Source organism: Xyrauchen texanus, chromosome 9, assembly GCF_025860055.1.
Source record: "Xyrauchen texanus isolate HMW12.3.18 chromosome 9, RBS_HiC_50CHRs, whole genome shotgun sequence".
NCBI classification, from domain to species: domain Eukaryota; kingdom Metazoa; phylum Chordata; class Actinopteri; order Cypriniformes; family Catostomidae; genus Xyrauchen; species Xyrauchen texanus.
In genome coordinates, this window is record NC_068284.1 from 27,666,898 (window position 1) to 27,688,269 (window position 21,372).

At 39.1% G+C, this 21,372-nt stretch overlaps 2 protein-coding genes across 5 annotated transcripts in view; both read left to right on the forward strand.

Moving 5' to 3' along the window:
* LOC127648863 (sickle tail protein homolog) overlaps positions 1-15,525 on the forward strand; it is a 79,749-nt gene extending 64,224 nt beyond the window's left edge. For 3 of the 4 annotated variants that reach the window (XM_052133666.1, XM_052133667.1, XM_052133668.1), the window contains 10 exons: positions 2,545-2,681; positions 4,613-4,760; positions 5,201-5,642; positions 5,870-6,077; positions 8,102-8,358; positions 8,705-8,848; positions 11,886-12,002; positions 13,001-13,075; positions 13,199-14,911; positions 15,383-15,525. In XM_052133666.1, the coding sequence (XP_051989626.1) occupies positions 2,545-2,681; positions 4,613-4,760; positions 5,201-5,642; positions 5,870-6,077; positions 8,102-8,358; positions 8,705-8,848; positions 11,886-12,002; positions 13,001-13,075; positions 13,199-14,911; positions 15,383-15,520 (3,379 nt within the window). In that variant the 3' untranslated portion in view covers positions 15,521-15,525. The remainder of the gene's footprint in view (positions 1-2,544; positions 2,682-4,612; positions 4,761-5,200; positions 5,643-5,869; positions 6,078-8,101; positions 8,359-8,704; positions 8,849-11,885; positions 12,003-13,000; positions 13,076-13,198; positions 14,912-15,382) is intronic. The other variant, XM_052133670.1, reaches the window with a different exon arrangement.
* Positions 15,526-15,541: 16 nt separating this feature from the next.
* LOC127648884 (uncharacterized) lies at positions 15,542-17,898 on the forward strand. The gene has a single exon (XM_052133698.1). It carries the CDS (start codon positions 16,030-16,032, stop codon positions 16,612-16,614), a length of 585 nt encoding a protein of 194 aa, XP_051989658.1. The 5' UTR covers positions 15,542-16,029; the 3' UTR covers positions 16,615-17,898.
* Positions 17,899-21,372: the final 3,474 nt, after the last annotated feature.

Consider the following 21,372-nt stretch of genomic DNA (forward strand, 5'->3'; position numbering starts at 1 on the left):
CATGCTGTGTGCAAGCCAAAAGACATACCAAACAATCATGTTATTTTATAAATCTAACTTATAACTCAAAATATTTTGCTTGTAAAATAATTTGTAATGTGCCCACTTACAGTTTTTTACGATTGCTATGACAGATTTTTCAATACTTTAACAATTTTCCAAAACTCTTAACACAGTTAGCACTACATCCGTCTGTGTAAGCTATACTATTAACACATTTCTTGTTGCTTTAACACAAAATGCATACAATTAACACAGATTTAAAATGCTTGAACTTCTTTTACACACAAGCTCAAACAAGACCAAAACAATGGATTTTTACTGCCAAATTTACCAATGCTTTAACACTGTATGTCAGAACAGATAACACCATGTTCTAAACCTAACCTTACAGGCTAAAGTCAAGGTAAACAGCTGTTTATATTGTGAACTGAAACACAAATATATCCCTTGTATTTTATTCTATTGTTACTGAGAAACAGCTGATTGAATTATGCAAATATATAAATCACAGCTGATTCCCATCTTGAGGTTCTTTCAATCGCATGACCATATGGTATAATGTAAAAGAGGACCTTTTGGGCTGATCATTTGTGGAAAGGGAACAATATAGAGCAACAAAAGAAAGAAAGAAAAATGTCTGCACTAGGTAGAGGAAGATGTATACCAGGACAAGGGAGAGGAGTGGGACAAGGGCAAGGGGCAAGGGAGAGGGAGTGGGACAAGTGCAAGGGCAAGGGAGAGGAGTGGGACAAGGACAAGGACAAGGGCAAGGGAGAGGAGTGGGACAAGGACAAGGGCAAGGGAGAGGAGTGGGGTGAGGGAGAGGATTTAGAATGCATGGTGGTGCTCAAAGAAGGGCCAGAGCTAGGGTAACTAATGAAATAAGAGCTACTATAATAGACTATGTCATAAACCACGGGCTATCATACAGAGAGGCTGGTGAACGAGTACAGCCAAATCTCAGTCGGGACACGGTGGCATCAATTGTTTGGATTTTTAGAGAAACCAACAGGTAGGATATTGCTTCTCCTACTTCAAAGTGTAAATAATTTTACCATGTATTACAGTGACTGTGTGCCTCCGGTCTCTAATATGTCACTGTATTTTGTCCCTCTAAGGATTCAACGTCTACCTCCCTCAGGGGGCAGAGGAAAGCTCCAGAATGAAGAATAGGAACTTGCTATTGTCAACATGGTGATTGCTGACAATGAAATAAAACTGAAGGACATTCAGTCCAGAGTTGTAGAGGACAACCTTGTCTTTGGGAACATTGCAGCAATCAGCATAACATCCATTTCTCGGACTCTAGCTAAACACAGAGTTCGAATGAAACAACTATACAAAGTTCCTTTTGAAAGGAACAGTGAGCGCATCAAAGAACTCCGTCACCAATACGTCCAGGTAAGGTTATGCAATACAGTCATTACTGTACTATACACAGTGTGTTTTGCAGTAAACTACTCTATAAACCTGGAGTACATTAGGACATACAGTAGATATACAGCAAAGCATTTACATACACTGTGTCTAATTACTTTCAGAGAGTCATGGAGTTGGAGGAGTTGAGGAGTTTTTCTCAGCCTGGAGATGGAAGGTTTTTGACCATCGTCCACATGACCAAATGTCCCTCCTGGATGCAATGGATGCTGCATGCCAAGACATCACAGCTGAACACTGCCAGGGGTGGATAAGGCATGCCAAAAGATTCTTCCCACGATGCCTTGCCAGAGAAGATATCAGGTGTGATGTGGATGAGAACATGTGGCCAAATGCAGAAGACCGGGAAGATTAGAAGATTACTTTGTTTTTTAAATTATTATTCCAGTGCTTTTTCTGTTTGTATATCTTGCAGCAATGTCCTTTTGCAAATAAAGTCTTTACTGCAGCAATTCTGTCTCTGTCTTTTTTTTTTTCAGAAACTGTACATTCTATAAAGCTACTCTGAGATGGTCATTCATTTTTTGTATTGAATTTCTGCAGCAAAAGAAAGTAAAATGCATTTACTAAACCCAACAAAACAAAAATGTAGAGAGGCATCAAAAGAAACTACAGTGCAAAACACAATCTATGATCAATACAATATACTGTCTATTGTATAAGGGCAGACCTGACACATAAAATAATGCAGTTTCTGTAATTTCAGCTGATGATAGTGTTTTTTTGTCATTGTGTTATGATTGACTAAATGTTCCTGTTGGAAGAGAACATGTGTTAGTGTTTTGAATAATTATTTGATTTTGAAACATGTTTGCAGTGTTTTGTTAGACATAGTGTATTGTGTTAGTGTATTATTGTATTTTGAAAATTAGTTTTGGAGTTTAGTTTACAATGTGTGATTTTGAGCATGAAATTAACCGTTTTGCCAATTGTGTGTTTTAGGTGTGTTGGCGCGTTAAGAGTTTAGGAAACTTGTTAAATGTATTGAAAAAACTGTCATAGCGATTGGAAAAAATTGTAATATTCCGTGATTACATTTTTGCAATTGGAGTGATGGTTGTCGTGCTGATAAATGACATGTCCTCTGTTGTAACTATGTTGCAGAGAGCTGGAGAAATATGTGGAGAAGCTCAAGCAAGAATCCACCTCTGCCACAAGCCATCGGCCAGTCACTCTAAAGGATGTGGAGGAAGGGGCGGTCAATCTACGTAAAGTAGGAGAAGCTTTGGCTTCTCTCAAAGGTAAACATTTGTATTTTTCCCAACCTAGTCACTTTATATAACTACAGTTTTGCAAACTGAGTTTAATGTGACACTTTTTACATTTTGCTGCTGTTTCCTGGTGAAATTAACACTAGAGGTGCTACAACAACTGTGCTTTTAATTCACATTCACATAAATCGCGGGTGCTATGGCTGTTTATGACTTTATAAACACTTATTTTTCGCTTCATAACTCACACCCTGCTATATCAATATATCAAAACACTTTTACTCTAACCAACATATAAAAAACAATACATTGTAATGCTTGTATTATAGACCCACCTACATTTAAACACTTATTCCAACTTGAGTAGCTCGCGCTATAGTTTATAGATAGAGTGTTGGACTTTAGACATAGAGACTGAGCCTCAAGCCCAGTCAAGGTGGCTTAAAACAAAAGTAAAAGTGATATGAAAGTGCCATAGAAATGGCACGAAATTACGTGGTTGCTTCAGTAAATGTGCTTTTAATGTCAAATTTGCTTTTAAAACACTATCGGTTAGGTTTAAGTGTTGATTTATTGTAAGGATGTCTGTTTTGTTCGCCTCATTAAATTTTTTTAAAAACTATTGGTTAGGTTTTAGGTTAGGGAGGTATGTTTTACTCATTAAAACATCAATCTAATATTCACCTTAAAAACCGTGTCTGATTACAACATAATTTCACTCACTTTTGCTGCCCCCAGCTGGACATTTCACTGGGAAACAGCAGCCAAACATGTAATGATGCACATCATTTTTGTTTGCAAAAACTTTGCCATTTTCATGTACATTTTATCCTTTTCGCACGCGAGTTTCTCCTGTACTGACGGACAGGGCTGGACTGGCAATTTGGCATACCGGGCATTTTCCCGGTGGGCCGACACACTTTGGGGCCGATCAGGGGCGGACTGGCCAGCGGGCGAACCGAGCGGGCTGGTGGGTCGGCCGCGAAACGTGCCGAATGGGCCGCGATAAGCAAAAATTAGCCACCGTGTCATGCAGAACTGAGCACAATACAGCGCCGCGATATGCAGAAAAGGACAGCGAACCACCTCTCAACAACTTTTGTATAATGGGAGGGGGGGCCCATGTAAAATCCCGGTCCGATTTCTCTTCCCAGTCCAGCCCTGCTGAAGGACCTTCCAGCGTGAGTTCTTTAATGCGTGCTGTAATTGCCTTACACTTCACAGCATATGCACTGTAGGACAGATTATATCACAGCAGGTGCACTGAAGGTCAGATGTTATCAAACATATAATGTGGTGTTTAGATATATAATGTGGTGTTTAGATGTTTATAATGATTGATTATGATAGAAAAGATGCGATCGCAAATGTGCTTGCCGGCTATGCGTGCCGCCATATTGTTTAAATGCGAAGCAACGGGATTCGGAGTAGGTATTAGAAGCATAGAAGGTTCTAGAAGCCTAGCCCTTCCACTTTCCCAGCACCGGAAGTGGTTAGAATGAGTAACGGACGGAATGGAAGAAGGCTCGAGTGTACTGACGAGTTTGAATATTCTTTGTTTGATGTTAGAAAACATGGCTGCATCGCTGCATCAAAACAGTGCGCTCTGATGGTTACAACTTTAAACTAATATTTAATGATTGTATGTAACATATAAAAATAAAGATATTGTAATTTTGAAAAGACTATTTGAGCAGCTGTTTCATTCTAACAACCGCTTCAGTCCCTCTTTTGCTGGTAAAAGCAGCAGAAATGCAGATCACACCGGTTTGTACACATCTGAGCCCTGCCTAGTGTAATCACACCGATTTTATCGTACGTGTGAAAGAGTTAAGCGATCAAGCTGATTTTTCCTTATTGTAGAGCCATCTTACACTGTATATTAATGCAATATAATAGAGTTATTTGTTGGTGATGGTAGATCTATCTATTTTGTAATAATTGTGCATCTGGAACTTCAGGAGAGTTCCCAGCACTGCAGATGAAAATGCGAACAGTGTTGAGGGTGGAGGTGGAGGCGGTGCGCTTCCTGAAAGAGGAGCCTCACAAGATGGACAGCATGCTGAAGAGAGTCAAAGCTCTGACTGACACTCTCAGTGGACTGAGAAGGTGAAATGCTAACAATGTTGTGTCTCATGCACCATTAGCAATACCAATGTATCTAGCTGTTAAGGGTATAGTTCACCAAAGAAAAAGACAATTCTTTCATCATTTACCCACCCTCATGTGGTTCCAAACCCATATTACTTTCTTTCTTGCGTGGAACACAAAAGGAGATTTTAGGCTGAATGTTAGCATCAGTCACCATCCATTTTCATTGCATCTTTTATTTACACAATGAAAGTGAATGGTGACTGATGCTAACATTCTGCCTAATCTCTGTGTTCCATAATAGAAAGAAAGTCATATGGGTTGGAAACCTGAGGGAGAATACATTTTGAAAGAGTTTTAGTTTTTGAGCAAACTAATCCTTCAAGAGTGTGTACTAGACATTTTTTTTATTTACGTGAGGTCAATTTATAAGTGTTATTTTTCTTTGTTTTGTGCAGATATGGTACTGAGAGCCACAACCATGCTTCTGACGCAGTGTCTGCCAAGGCAGTGACTGCTGATGCATTTACCTTTGTGGAGGAGTTTAGATCAACCCAACCTGTTCGTGATTCCCCAACCCCACAACCTAGATCACCCGCCAAAATTAGCTGCTCAGAGCCCACACCCTCATCTCCTGTCACTTTGCACCATGTTCGGATGGCTCCCGTTACCTCACACCACCACAGCCCCCTGCTCACACCCACCCATGGCAGGCACTCTCCGACTGTGGCAAAGGTCAGCCCTAGGAGCAGAGAGACTAGCCCTGCTCTGCACAAGAGAGCAGCTCCACAAGACCAGGAAGCCCCACTGGCAACTACTGCCATCAGGACAACTGTATCCACATCTCCACTGCAAGGAGAGGAGATCACTGTCAACACAAGCTTGCCCATGCCTGAAGAGGTGCGGCTCATCTGCATCTTTCAATTTTCATTGATTGAGATTAGTGCATTGGCACCAACACAAGAATGTTGATAGCAATCTAAAATCAAGTAATTGTTTGCAACAAATTGATTTTTTGGTAAAAGCCATAACGCTCATTTTAGCCATAGTCATACACAAAAGGTCATCATGAATGATATAACAAAAGAAATTCAAAAGAAATTCTGATATGTAAAATAAACTCGCAGGTTTCAGAAAGCACAGCAGAGGGGGTTCAATCTGCTGGCACAGAAATGGAAAAGGAAATGGATAGGATCCTTCAGCAAACCCAGGCCAGCCTATTGAAGGCCATACCTAACCTGGAGTTGAGCAACCAGGTGGACAACACCCCCTCCCAAACATCCAACATCCTGCTGGACGAGGTGGACTCTCCACTCCCTGTGTCTCCAGTCCCTTGTATGTCTGCACTGAGAATATAATTTTTTTCATATTTTTATTTTTGTCATTTTTGTGTGTGTGTAGAAAAATCTCATTCTTTAAACAACATACTTTTACTTGGGATGAAAAATAGATATTAGGTCTTTGTTTTCAGAGAAATCAAACAATATTTTTCTAGGTTTGTGCTTAAAAGAAGAAACAACTTTACCGATGGGGTAATAAAAATAAACTTGTTTTCCCTTTGAATTACAAATTGTATGGTTTTTTATGATTGTATCATAGCATTTATTGAGGCAATTTAATAAGGAATGGGAATCATAAGGAATTGAATGATCCCGGTTCCTTAAAGGGAGAGTTCACCCCAAAATGAAATTGATCTCATTATTTACTCATCCTCATTCCATCCCAGATGTGTATTACTTTATTATTTCTTCTGAACACAAACGCAGATTTTTTTAATAATTTCTCAAATCTGTAGTTCCATATAATAGGTCCAAGTAAATGGTGACCAAAACTTTGAAGCTCCAAAAAACACATAAAGGCAGCATGAAAGTAATCCATATAACGCTGGTGTTTTAATCCATAGGTGCATCCCAAACCGCACACTTCTGCACTATTCTACACCATTTTGTATTGTAAGAAATGCGAGTAGTATGTTTACACTGAAAATAGAGCAAAAGTAAGTGTTCTTTAAGTACCCAGATGATGCACTTTTCCTGCGCTGCTGGTATGACAAAATAGTTGTAAATAATGAAGAATGTAGCAGCTAGCAATACTTCAGTGGATACAACATCTTACAAATGTGAGTTGAATGCTTTACCATCACCCCAAGCTGTGTGAATATGCATGTTGTCACGAGCGCTTGAAACGTAATTTCCGTCAGCTGTTAAATGGTGCTTCCATATAGTAAAAATCCATTAAGCGTTCCATTTGGGATGATAATACACTTCATACACTATATGGCTGAGTGTATAGTATATTTTGTAAATGCAAAGTGTATAGTGTGTCATTTGGGACACAGCTCATATCTTCTAAAGCTATCTAATCGATTTTGGGTGAGAACAGTCCAAAATATAACACCTTATAGGTGTTCGTCTTGTCATTGCAGTCTTTAGGCGCGATCATTATTTCAAGCTCGAGTACACTTAGTGATTGACCCACGCGCAGAGAGCTAGATGGCGATAGGAAGTGTTATCGAACTTGAAATCATGATCGCCAAAGAGACTACTGATGTCAATATTTATTGTGAAATATGTGTTAAATTGTGGTCTGTTCTCACCCAAAACCGATTGGATTGCTTCAGAAGACATGGATTAAACCACAGGAGTCATATGGATTACTTTTATGCTGCCTTTATATGCTTATTGGAGCTTCACCTTTTTGGTCACCATTGAATAGCATTATATGGGCCGACAGAGCTGAGATCTTTGTTTGTGTTCTGCAGAAGAATGAAAGTCTTTCACATCTGGGATGGCATGAGGATGAGTAAATGATAAGATTATTTTCATTTTGGGGTGAACTAATCCTTTAATGATTCAAATCACAATTTTTTTATTTTTTTTTTTTGAGGAAGAAATATTTGGTATTTAAAAAAGCTTTTTTTCATATTTAAAACAAACATTGCAGGTGTGTTGACCGAATGTTTAAGAGATATATATATATATATATATCAATAATTACAACAAACCCCTAATGTGTAATAACATTGTCATATGTACATTATAGTAATTACTCAGTAATTACACTGTTTTAAACCTCACAAGTTGGACATGGCAAAATTTTGCTTGCTGTTCTTGTTTTTGATTCACTAAAATGAACTGGATAATATAATTTGTTCAGAAATCAGGATACACTGGTTGCACTGTATGTTTCGCACTGTAGATGGCATTGTGGCACCTCTGAATAGCATTGCAGGAAACATTGTTTTTTTATTATGGTGCTCTGTATTCTCATTCGAGAATCGTTAACAGTACTGTAAGTCATGAAAATCATTTGAACCATTTCTGAATAAGTTCCAACCTTAACTTTAATACACCTCTTAGTTCAAACAGAAGTCACACTGCAAGATGGATCTGAAGCAGAAAAACCAGTCCACACCAGTTTGGAGAGACCACAGAAGCCTGCCATAGAGAAGCCCCACAGGGCCAGTGTTGACAGAGCAATGTCCAAACCGGAGACGGCAAGCAAATCACCTCCCCCTCCTCCTCCACGTAGATTCTACCCCTCTGGAACTGGCCTTACCACAGGACGTTCAGGAGAGGTTATCTACACCACCCGGAAAGAATCCACTAGCACTCAGGTGTGTGTGTTTGTTTGTGTGTTTGTAAGTGTCAGCTGCCCATTACAAAGATCACACAATCATTATCTAAGTGACTCAGGCCTTGCTGAGCTGCATTCTCTCTCCACACTGTACATACCTGCAGTTGTTTGAAAACAACACTTCTACCATAGAATGTGCTTGCCAGGTGTTGAAATTTCAGTTTGCTATCTTTTGCCTGGGTATGCTGATCACTGCATATTGTTTCCTGATTTTGTGAACAATGATGACGGAAAGTCACGGTAGAGATTCTAGCTGCTTTTGTTGATTTGAGAGACATAATGGAGGGTGAGGGTCGGTCACACTTGGCTGATTGTTTTGACTATAGGAAGGCGAAGAAGAGGCCCTGCAGCACAAGCCCTTGCGTGTACCCCCAGAGGTTAAGCCAAAGACCCACAAACCTCCCCCTGTCAACACCTCAACCTTACACGATGAAGAGGACGAAGGAGATAAGATTATGGCTGAGCTGCAGGTGAGGAATCCATCTCACAAGTGCCAATCACACAATGTGCATGTCCATTCTTTACACACATATAATGTAAAACTTTGGCAAATGAGGAAAACCGAAAGCCGGGGAGTGAAAATATTGCTAGCATGCAGGAAGGAAACAGGTGTCTGAGACATGGCAGAGGTGATAAGGGACAACCACTGAGCCTCAATGAACATCAAACAGCCAAACCAATGTAAACATTTGCACAAAAGCATGACAACGAGGCCATTCTGGTGTATGGTCTCGCTCAGAAGTTTGACCTGTGCTGCCCTCTATAGATCAGAATAGGTAACTACTTCCATTAATCGTTACTATGAATCCATATGACATTCATGGGAAAATAAACTAACACAGAACACACAGAAGCCAGTTGCCTCAAAGTATTTGGACATTTAAGTCACAGTTAAAAATGAATGAATATCATTGCATTCGATGACAAAATATCAAACCAGGTGGCATTTTAAAGATAGCACAACAGGGTTATTTATTTGAAGACTATATGAGAAGCATGGCTTCCGCTAAAATGTCATTAGAAATGTGGCATTGCCAAATTTAATATACAAATAAACTATATAAATGACATATTACTCTTTATGCATTGTAATATCTTAGCTAATATAAGTGTTAATTATTACACCACACCATTGCACTGTTCATTCAAGGAACACAATCCAGGACATGATTTTCTACATGAATAAGTCCAAAGAATATCAACATCTGTAATTGTAAAAAAATTCTTGCTTGCTTACTTACATAGAAGTCTGTGGACACAAAGCCCATAGAGCACTATAGAAGCCATGCTTCAGTGGGAGTCTATGGCAGAGACCGGACCATGAGATTTCAGGGAGGAAAGATCGAAGATCATTGGACATGAGGCTCTAAAACACATAATTTTGTGTCCCCCGCCAGATACAAAATGACTGTGGGTGTCTATGGGAGCTTAAAGTCCCAGTGAAGTGCCTTGATGAGCACAGTTTTCTTTGGTCTCTTAATTGTATTTACTACTGAAACATTAGTTGACAAAAAAACTTTGCATATTACGGTCTGTACTTACGTCGAGGCTTGAGCTGTTGTGCAAGTCCAATACAGATGAATGGGAAACATAATGGTAAGATCACAATATGTTCTTTTAAAATCAGTGTTTTGAATCAAAATACACTTAAACATAAAGAATAATGAACACTTACTTATACTGTACATCCCAAGAAATGCCTGCATTAAACGTATTAATAAACTCCAGCCACTTTCCTCACATCCAGCTCCCGTGTTGGCACACTCTATTCAAAAGTGATCCTCCCTATGCACTATTCCCTAGAAGACATTTACCATCCACTGTGAGAGCTTCAGAAGGCTGAAAGTTGAAAACAGTCATTCAGAACTTTTTAAGTTATTCTTATCACCCTACAGCATGGATTGCACTCCCTTCAAAGTACCCTGCAAAGGCCTCATCAGCGCAGATGAGGTCACAGCTATGTGCGCTTAACAGATGTAGGGGAGGATTTCTCATGGGGGCAAATTTTCTCAGGCTCTATGTGATGTTATGATTTTGCCTGGGTCTGTTTAACCAGAAGAGAGAGACTGTAGGACACTAGCATATAGATGTCCTTAAAGCTAGTAGATATGGACATAAAGGATATTCCAGGTTCAATACAAGTTAATACAAAAATCTAAGTAACATTGAGGCACAATTGTAAATTCGTCTGTTTAAACTCATGTATTATTTGAGCTGTAAATTTGTTTAAATCGTCATTTTTACAGTAATTTTAGGGTTTATCGGTTTGTTGACATTACATCATCATGGCAACAAAGTTGTAAAATTGGCTATAACATTACACAGAAAAAGTTAGTAAGTGAATTTTTCACACTACAATCATGTAAACACACATATTGTTTATGTCTTGTAGCTATACTTTTGAACAAGAGAGTATTTTAACATTTACAGATCTGTCCCATTCACTTCCATAGTAAGTACCTCACTGGAACCCAGAAGAAAAGGAGGGGCAAGTCAAAATAATTACACAAATGCTGTCGATTGAGCTTAACTTGCATTGAACCTGGAATGTTCCTTTAAACCAGCAAAACTTCATGGGGTCTTTAATACTATTTGCATTGGATCTGCATCTGATTGCCTATTGGATATTGAGCTTTCAATGTATTTTCCCCACCTGGAAGCCAGGTTTCTCAATATGATGATGACTTTGCAACAATTGGCAAATAATTAAATGGTGAGGTATGTGATTGACAGCGTATGAAATTTAAATGCACCACTCTCGAATGCAGTGTTCGACATCTCAGAGATACACATGCGGTTATTTGCAATCTGATGTAATACATTTTTTCAGCTTTATAATCAGATTATTTTGCCTTTTTTGTTGCAAAAACACTTTCAAGCTTAATTAATTGTTTTTGTATTACATTTTACTTTGATATTTAACATTGCAGACACCAAAAACAATAGTTTGTGCTTCCCCAGTTTTGAAAAGCGGTAGCTGCCACTGTAGCACAATCATAATTTTCAAGCTAAACATTTCAGAATTTGTTTTTTTTAGATTTTAAATCATAAAACAAAATATATGTTGTTCAAAAGTAATACACAATGAATGTGATGAATTACAACTGTGGTTACTCTGCTTGGGCTCCAGTGTGAACATGAGGGGAACTGACTTGCATCCTCTAAAAATCACCTTGGGTAACAGTAATAGCCAAAATGGAGAGAAAAATAATTGTTCTGTGAAAAAATCTAGCTTAATTTTTTTGCAGATGCAACTGATATTTTATATCTAATGCAATGACATTCATACACTTTTTAGAATTGTCCAGAATGATACTTTCTGATTCAGTGAAATTGTGTAAGCCAATACAAGCATCAATATAATAACAGATTTACGGATTATTTAATGAATCCTATGCGGCTCAAGGTGCTCAGTTTTGTTTGACATCTCGTAATCACTCAATCACAACCAAAAGACAGAAACTTGCGCAATGCCATCTAATGGCCATAACCCTATCCCTTCCTCAGGTGTTTCAGAAGTGCACAGTTAAAGATTTACAGCCCAGATACATTGTTGATCTCACAACCCATGAGCCCTCAGTCAGGGAGATGGACCCAGTGCTTTCCCTCTCTTACCATACAAAGGTAATGGAAATGATGTGTGCAAACTACGCATTGCAGTCTAACGCCAGTGCTCACATGAGCAGTCATGTCCTATAACCTCCCGCTCTTCTGACACTAATACGCAACATTTATACTAATGCAAGCTGACGTCTGAAAACAGCCCCTCATTACGAGAGGGGATAATATGATTGAATGTGTCTAACACTGGTCTGTCACTCACAGCTCTTCTACTGAATGCTTATAGAGACAGCTGTATAAGATGGGGTGGGTAAGAATGACTGGGGCATTGGGAAGACTATTCAGCACAAAACTGACTCCTGACCTTTTCCTTTTCAGCATTCACAGTTCACTTTGAAAAAGAGCCAGGAAGTCCACTCTTTAGACACAAAAGCAATTTTTTATTTATTTTTATGTTTGGAATTATTTATTTATTATTTATTTGTAGTCCTGCATAGTATGGCATTGACTTTGGATATATGCTCAACTTAAGTTTTAGAATGAGATTGGTCATTGTTAATGCTCAGTCAATATCATAATTGTTGGGATTTTATTATATGGGTTTAAAAACGAGGAATATTTCAACATATATATTTCTACTTGTTCATCTTATCTCTCTAGAAAGATTGGATTCACCTCACTTTCTCCTCTAACATGTTTTGTTTAAAAAAATAAACTGACCAAAACTTCTCATTTAAAGCATGTGTTGTCCACAAATCTCTCTCACAGTCAAAACATCATTGCATGTAAAGTGTTGCATCTAAAAGGTCACAACACACTTCAAGTCACAATAAATGCATATTTTGTTATTTTGTTAATGCTTGATAAAATACTGTGGTTTTCAAACTTTTAGAATTGTGGTCTAGTTGGCACCATTTGTCTATTTTACCTTGTAATGTTTGTCTCTGTATTGTACTGAATAGTTGTGTATTGATTTAGAATATTTAAATCAATGAAGCTCACATAATATCTGTCACAGATTCAGTTTAATGTAATGACTCTGTGCTAACAAACTGTTCTAGCAGAACACCACTCCCCCATCTGAGGAAGAAGCACTATCTAAACATAGGGAAGATAGTGCATCAGCTGGCTCCAGGGTAAATAATATTTGTTTTTCTATTTGAGGGATCTTTTTGAATTTATTAAAAATCTTTCACTTTTTTATACTTTATCATTAATGTGTTGTTTTTAAGCCAAACAATTCTTGATTTCTTTGTCAGGTTATGTATTACATCACCGGAACAGCAAAGACATCAATAGAAAGCACTTCAAGGGGAGAAAACCCAATGTCCAAGGAAACAACTTGTTCTCCTTCAAAGGTTGCATCTGTAAATGCTTCAGTTGACTTATCTATAACTTCACTTAAATCAGTCAAGGAAATCCAAAGCAAGCTGAGTGGTACTCAGCAGGTGTCACATGGCCCAGTTAACTCTTTAAAGACTAGCCATGTAGCTGGAAAAGAGGTATCGCTCATTAAACCCATAGAGCATAAGACTGAATCAGTTTTAAAGTCACTAAAGCAGGCAGTACCTGCAAGCGCTGAGAAATTCACACCTGATAAGAAGTCAGAGCAGCAGATAGATCATACATCCTCTGAGCAAATGTCTTTACCTGTCCAGGAGAGGTCATTAGGACAGGGACAAAGCATGACCACTGTTCAAGTTACACTTGTTAGCAAGGGCCCACAAATTGATAAACCTCAAATTCAGTCACCTGTCCATCAGCCAAACAATGATGCTTCAAGGTCAGCACAGCAAAATGAAAGTAATGGAAATGAGCAGCAAGTAATAATGAGGTCAGAGGCCAGATACACAGAGGAGGCCAGTCTAAGCCCAGACCTCCCAGGAGAAGAAGGTCCTCCTCCACCAGAAAACATTGCCTTCAGGATCACTAAAACCAAGGTACAGGCTCTGTCAAATGGAGAGTACCAACAGCTGGTCAACAGCAAGGGCATGGATGTCCAGACTGTTAAAGTGGGCTCCGAACCAACCATATCTGCCCTGGATGACTCTGGATATGACAGGAAGCCAGTTATAATAATTTTTGACGAGCCTATGGATATCTGTCAGGCCTACAAGCGGCTGTCCACCATCATTGAATGTGAGGAAGAGCTTGAGAGGGTGCTGTCAGAAGAACGAATTGATGAGGAAACCGAAGAGGAAGTGGAAGCACTCTCAAATAGTCAGGTCAGTCAGATAACACCTAGACATAATATTGTAGACCCATGCAGGATGGAGAACTGCGTAAACAATCAAAGGACTAGTAGTGTTGGTAATGCAATGCCTCTACAACAGCAAAGTTTCTTCGAGAGTCGTTCTCGTGATGTTGAGGATGAAGACCAGACAGAATCATCTAATGGCACAAAACAAGATTCAAAAAAGAAATTCAAGTTTAAGTTCCCCAAGAAGCAGCTTGCAGCTATCGGCCAGGCCCTTCGCACAGGGAAGAAAAATGGCAAGAAGACACTGCAGGTGGTCGTGTACGAAGAGGAAGAGGAACCAGATGGATCCGTGACTGAGCTCAAAGAATCCAAGAGGTTTGAGATCAAGTCCCATGCAGACTCAAGTTCTCCCACCCCTAGGTCTTTATCGCAAGGCCAGACCGCCACATCCAAGACAACCAAAAACAGAACAGAGGAGCTCTGTAAGACCACGTATCAAACATTAGATAGCCTTGAGCAGACCATTAAGCAGCTTGAAAGCACCATAAGTGACATTGGTCCTGCAGTGTCAGCAGAAGTCTCCTGCAAAGACTCAAAGGCAAAAAGAATTGCCAGTCAAGCAAAACCAGAGGAGGGCAGCCCCACCAAAAGGCCATCTCCTGTGAAGCCAAAGCCCAACAAGTCTGCCAAACATAAGAGGCCTAAAATACAGTCTCCATCATCCTCAAGCACTTCCACCTCCTCCAGTTCCTCCAGCTCCAGCAGTCAACAGGTCTCTTTCCACAGCTCCTCTACCCCCTTTTTGCCAGTGGCATGGGTTTGCTCTAAGGGCCTAACTTTCTAACCACTTACTTTAATCAACTGTGAATTTGTTTTGTAGGTGTCTGCTGTTGAGCACACTTGGGAACGCTCTGCTTTGAAGGCTCTGTGTGATCAGTCTAAATGATTATGGACTTGGTGTATTGATGGGATTGTTGTTCTTCTTTTTCAAACCAATCTGTTTACTTTTAACTTTTCCAGACTTTCAGTCAGGTTGAAGCCGTGCAATCTTTCTCTGTCAAAGTGACTGGTTCTAATTTGTTATGGGATTAATAAAGTGCATGTGGTTGGGAAATTGGTGTTATATTTGAGCATGCTGCCTGTATTCTTCTGTCCCTAATCATATCTGGAAATCAGAAATTTAAAAGCTCTGTTCTCATTCTGCCATGTGTTTCTGACATAGATTTTTTGTGAATCTTTACAGAAATCTGGTGACTCCCCTGCTTCAAGTGGGATTTCCTCGCCCAAATCACGGCAGCAGTCTGGGAGTGTGGAAAAACCTGGAAAACCCCAAAAGCTCCAGGACTCTCAAAGGCAATTACGACAGGTAGTTTTACTGTAGGTCTGAAAGTGTAAGGGATGCTCATGGCTTTGGCATAAAGACTCTGTAAACTGTGAATCTATGAGTCATTTTATTGTGGACACTTGGATCCAGCATGATGTTCTCATTTCCTGGTCACAATTCTTCCCCTACACATCGTTAAAAGCACCAGTTTGTGCATGCTTTTCACCTTACTACAATTACCCATCAAGAGGAACAAAAAGGATCTTACAGAGTAATGCCACTGTGTTGGTTGGGCATTGATGGCTTACAGTTTAATTTCTTTGGTTTATGAAGACATTTTGGGGATAACAGCAGGTCTATCTATACCTTTGGTATCTTCTGTCTCATGCCAAATCCTCTGATTCCTCCTTTCTCTCTTAATTGTTTAATGTGTGAAACAAACTGAGAGAAAAGAGAGAAACCCAAAGTGATCCACATTATGCCTTTTTGTTACAAGAGTAATGTTTTTGTTGGTGTTTTACTGTTGAGTATTTTTATGCAATATAGAGCTCTATATTTTCATTTAAATGTTATCATCCTACTTGACATTCCATGTCTTCCGGCATCTTTGTTTGCAGGCTAATGGGAGTACTATGAAAGCTGGTGGGAATAGTACACATTTTTCCCTTGCTTTGTCTGCTTCTAAGATCCCAGCCTTTATACCTAGCTCAACCCGTGCTCCTAATGCGAACGTGTCTAGGCCTACTAATCAAACCTCTTCCTCTTTTAAATCCTCAATCCCATGTCTCAGTCTGAGCTGGCCCAGCAGTAGACCCGTCTTGCCCTCCAATGACTCTATCCAAAGCCCCCGCCCCCCACGGCTGACTAAAGGTCAAACCCTAACCCTTCCTTCACAGACTCAAAATTGCCCCGTCTCCTCATATACCTACTCATCCTCTTCTAGTTCCTACTCGTCCTCCACTTCTGTCTCTCCGACTTCTACTTCCTCCTCCTCCTCCCCTTCCTCTCCTTCCCTCCTGTCCCCCACTACCATGTGCCGGGGTGGCAGAGCTGTACACATGCCCACAAACATCAGCAGCCACAGGTCTCTGAAGGCCAGCAGTGGCCAAGCCACTACCACACCAGCATCCTTTACTGGGGACATGGCATGAGCTTTATATTTCTCTCTTGCTCTTTGTGTTTGCACTCCCATTCCAGTGGGATTAAGGTGGGCATCATCCTTGACACACAGATTCAGATGTGTGTTGGGGTGGTATTATTGTTTTTTGTGCAAAACTTCTGAAATCTTAGAAAATTCAGCAGCTTTGTATTTTGAAAAATGTTAACAAAATAGTCTAGAGCCACATATGGTGCTTCTTAATAATGGACTTCTTTTTTGTTTATGTGAGGGATTACACTTGACAGTGTTGGCTTTATATTTTTAGATGTGCTTTATTTTTTAGATTCTATATAGAATAAACATTGTTATTTTAGAGAAAGGAAATTAGATGAATGAAATATTATAGCATATTTTGTTTTAATTAGCCAAATTCAGTGGGGTCCAAAAGTCTGAGACCACATTGAAAATAATAAATATTAAAATAAGCAGCAATAAATATTTTAGATTCTACACAATTTCTAGGTCACTAATCAAGTGTAAGCAAATGTTGGATGTTGACTATGTTAAATCCACATGATCTTTGGAACATTCTCTGATCAAGTTGAGATATCATTGATCATCTGGATTTGCACAAACTTGCAAAGTCCTTTGCAGCTCGAATGCATGCTGTCATTAAAACAAAAGCAAAAATAATTATATTCAAGAAGTGTACTGAATTGGAAAAGAATACAAAGCATTAAACATTTTCACCAATGGTCTCAGACTTAACCCCTTTTCGATCCAAGAAATGGTTGAACTGTGGTGAATTGATTTGACTGTTTGAAAGGTATCTAACCACATTTAATCTGAATTAGTTTTATCTTTTCCTCCAGTGCACTGCCAGTTTTAACAAAAAAAAAAAATAATGCAGGCAACATGCTTCCTATTTATAGTATTTTGCCACAAAACCAAAGTGTTGTTTGTTGAAAGATTTTACATGACATTAGAAACAAAATTGCATATTGCGTGAGTGGATGACATACAACCAATGTAGTGATTATGTAGCCTTTGTGTTACACCATTCTTCTAACCTTTAAGTAGCTGATGTAAAATGCTAAATATTTGTATTTTACTTGCTAGTTGATTAAATAAGAGGTTCATAAAATATTGGCTATGAAAAAGGTGCTTTTAATCTTGCCAAACGTTACTATGCATGGTGTTAGATATTTAATTGCAGAGAGGATACTGCAAAGGTAAATGCTGTAAATATTATCTCTGATTTTGTATAACTTGTACAAAAACTGTGTGGAACAAAATGCTTGCCAGAGAAGTTTGTCAAATAAAGGGCTGCCAGTGTATTGTGATTTATTTTCTCTTGAGGTAAAGCTTTCTTCATGCTGTTCATAATGTCCGAGGTACATCTGGAATATTTTAGTTGCTTTAATCCTTAGTTTTAGTTCTTGTGGAAAAAAAATGTAAGACATAAAAAGCTGAAGTACAGAAGTCAAAGCGAACATTAAAACATCACACTTGGTTCTCTTGCACTCAGGTAAACCAGTTTAACCTTGAAGCTCAAGGCCCAGCCTGACTAAATGCAAAGTTAAAAAATATAAAACTCAGCAAAATATAATCAAGTTATTCCATACTTGTTCAGTGAACTACAAACAATTCATGAACATGCACCTGTGGAACAGTCATTAAGACACTAACAGCTTACAGAGGATAGGCAATTAAGGTCACAGTTATAAAAACTTAGGACACCAAAGAGACTTTTCTACTGACTCTAAAAAAAAACAAAAGAAAGATGCCCACGGTCTCTGCTCATCTGCGTGAACGTGCCTTAGACATGCTGCATGTAGGCATGAGGACTGCAGATGTGGCCAGGTCAATAAATTGCAATGTCCATTCCTTATGCCTTAGACAGTGCTACAGGGAGACAGGAAGGACAGCGGATCCTCCTCGCAGTGGCAGACCACGTGTAACAACACCTGCATAGGATCATTACATCCAAATATCACACCTGTGGGACAGGTACAGGATGGCAACAACAACTGTCTGAGTTACACCAGGAATGCACAATCCCTCCATCAGTGCTCAGACTGTCCGCAATAGACTGAGAGAGGCTGGACTGAGGGCTTCTAGGCCTGTTGTAAGACAGGTCTTTACTAGACTTCACTGGCAAAAATGTCACCTATGGGCACAAACCCACCTTTGCCGGATCAGAGAGGACTAGCAAAAAGTGCTCTTCACTGACGAGTCACGGTTTTGTCTCACCAGGGGTGATGGTCGGACTCGTGTTTATCATCAAAGGAATGAGCGTTACACCGAGGCCTGTACTCTGGAGTGAGATCAGTTTGGAGGTGGAGGGTCCGTCATGGTCTGGGGTGGTGTGTCACAGCATCATCGGACTGAGCTTGTTGTAATTGCAGGCAATCTCAACGCTATGCGTTACAGGGAAGACATCCTCCTCCCTCATGTGGTACCCTTACTGCAGGCTCATCCTGACATGACCTTTCAGCATGACCATGCCACCAGCCTTACTGCTCGTTCTTTGTGTGATTTTCCAGCAAGACAGGAATGTCAGTGTTCTGCCATGGCCAGCGAAGAGCCCGGATCTCAATCCCATTGAGCACGTCTGGGACCTGTTGGATCGGAGGGTGAGGGCTAGAGCCATTCCCCCCAGAAATGTTAAGGAACTTGCAAGTGCCTTGGTGGAAGAGTGGGGTAACATCTTACAGCAAGAACTGGCAAATCTGGCACAGTCCATGAGGAGATGCACTGCAGTACTTAATCCAGCTGGTGGCCACACCAAATACTGACTGTTACATTTGACACGTTCAAATAAGGTTCTATTTGTTATCACTAGTTAATGAATACTGCATCATGAACAATTAACAATATTTTGTACTGCATTAATCTTGATTAATGTTAATTAAAATACTATTGTTTAATATTAGTTCATTTAGTTTATATTACATTAACAAATGTTAACATATACAACTTTTAATTAACATTAACAAAAATCACTAAGTGCTGTAAAAGTATTGTTCATTGTTAGTTCACGTTAAGTCTAATTTTAACAAATACAACCATATTGTGGTATTTGTTGCCAGCCTGTCAGAATGCTTTTGGATCAAATCACATTCACACACCTCACTTTAAACAAGTAGGTCAATGTTGGAAATTGTCCTGTCAGCTGTGTTACCAGAGTAGCTCCTTACCATTTGAGACATTTAAGTAACAATTTCAGAAAGACTATATTGAGATATCAGAGATAAACTGAAGTGAGTATCTTAAACTAGTCTAAAAATGGGTTTCAAAAGCCAGAACTATGCCTATGCCCCTTAGCGGTCTTTTCATCTTGATACATGAAAGCAATTAATACCTGATTGATGTAAGAGTCATATCTATTATGTGGACAGCAAAACTCCTCTGAGACAAATGATTGGCATATCTATTAATTTGGACTTCTCTGTACTTAGATATGCTTTACATTTAATGCCAAGTTTAAGCTGTTTTAAAGAGTCAATTTGGCATACCTGGTCAGGCACAAGTTGATAATAGATGGTCAGATGTTCTGAGGATTTCATCTTCCTGTGACAATGTTTTATTGTTACCATTCACACAATAATGTATTCTCTAAAGGGCATTTGCAACATAAAAAGAAAAAGCAATTTGTCTAAATGTTTTGATGAGATAATCAAGATTTTATCATTGCATCTACAAATATACAAACGTTTATGGCAACATTTAAAATCATCTGCAATTTTGTCAGCGCATCTACAATTCTATTTAGTGTAGAATACACTGTCTTGACAAAGGAACGATGTATGTTCAATTCTAGGTCCTCAAATTTGTAATTAGCCAGCTTTAATGAAAGAAAATTAGCTCATATGCTAATTTTACAATGACTGAGTCCCTAAGCTTTGCGCCTTCTAATTAGCATGTAATTTGTGTATTATAATACATTTACCATTAAGAAGTGAGACCAGATGCTACAGAGAAAACTAGTAATTGAAAGGCAAGTCCTTTTAGCATTTAAGATTAATTATTGTCTCCTTTGTGTTTTATGGTACTAGAGCAACTTGTGTGTATCAGCATCATAAATCTTTGAGGACATTAACAAACCAACAAGGAACTTGTGTAAGTTAATCAAAGATCTGGTCACTAATTTGCATTTTTAATTCACTGCAATTAACGAGTGTCAATTAGATGGAAAATTAAGTAAGCTACAATATTCATCCAAGCTACTGCAATTTGTCTAAAATGAATGTTTGTAACCTTACTTATTTTAACTGTAGAACAAAAGGGAGCTTGAAGCACCTACTTGAAACTCATGTTAATGTCTATCAATAAATTCTACTAGAGTTTAAAGGATTCATTCACACAAAAATGAACATTTGTCATCCTTTACTCACCCGTATGACTATCAAATCATAAACCAAACTTAAGCAGCTAATAATGCTTGGATTACCTACACTCACTGAGCACTTTATTATGAAAACTATGGTCCTAATAAAGTTCCTGACGTGGTCTTCTGCTGTTGTAGCTTATTCGCCTCAAATTTCAACATGTTGTGCATTCTGAGATGCTTTTTTACAATTGTACAGAGTGGTTATCCAACTTACCGTAGCCTTTCTGTCAGCTCGAACCAGTCTGGTAATTCTCCATTGATGTCTCTCATTAACAAGGCGTTTCCTTCCGCAGAACTGCCGCTCACTGAATGTTTTTTGTTTTTGGCACCATTGTGAGTAAACTCTAGAGACTGTTGTGCATGAAAATCGCAGAAGATCAGCAGTTACAGAAATACTCAAACCAGCCCATCTGGCGC

Excerpts from the sequence above, each read along its gene's own strand:
- LOC127648884 (XM_052133698.1), top strand. The coding sequence starts at position 16,030 with ATGTTATCATCCTACTTGACATTCCATGTCTTCCGGCATCTTTGTTTG.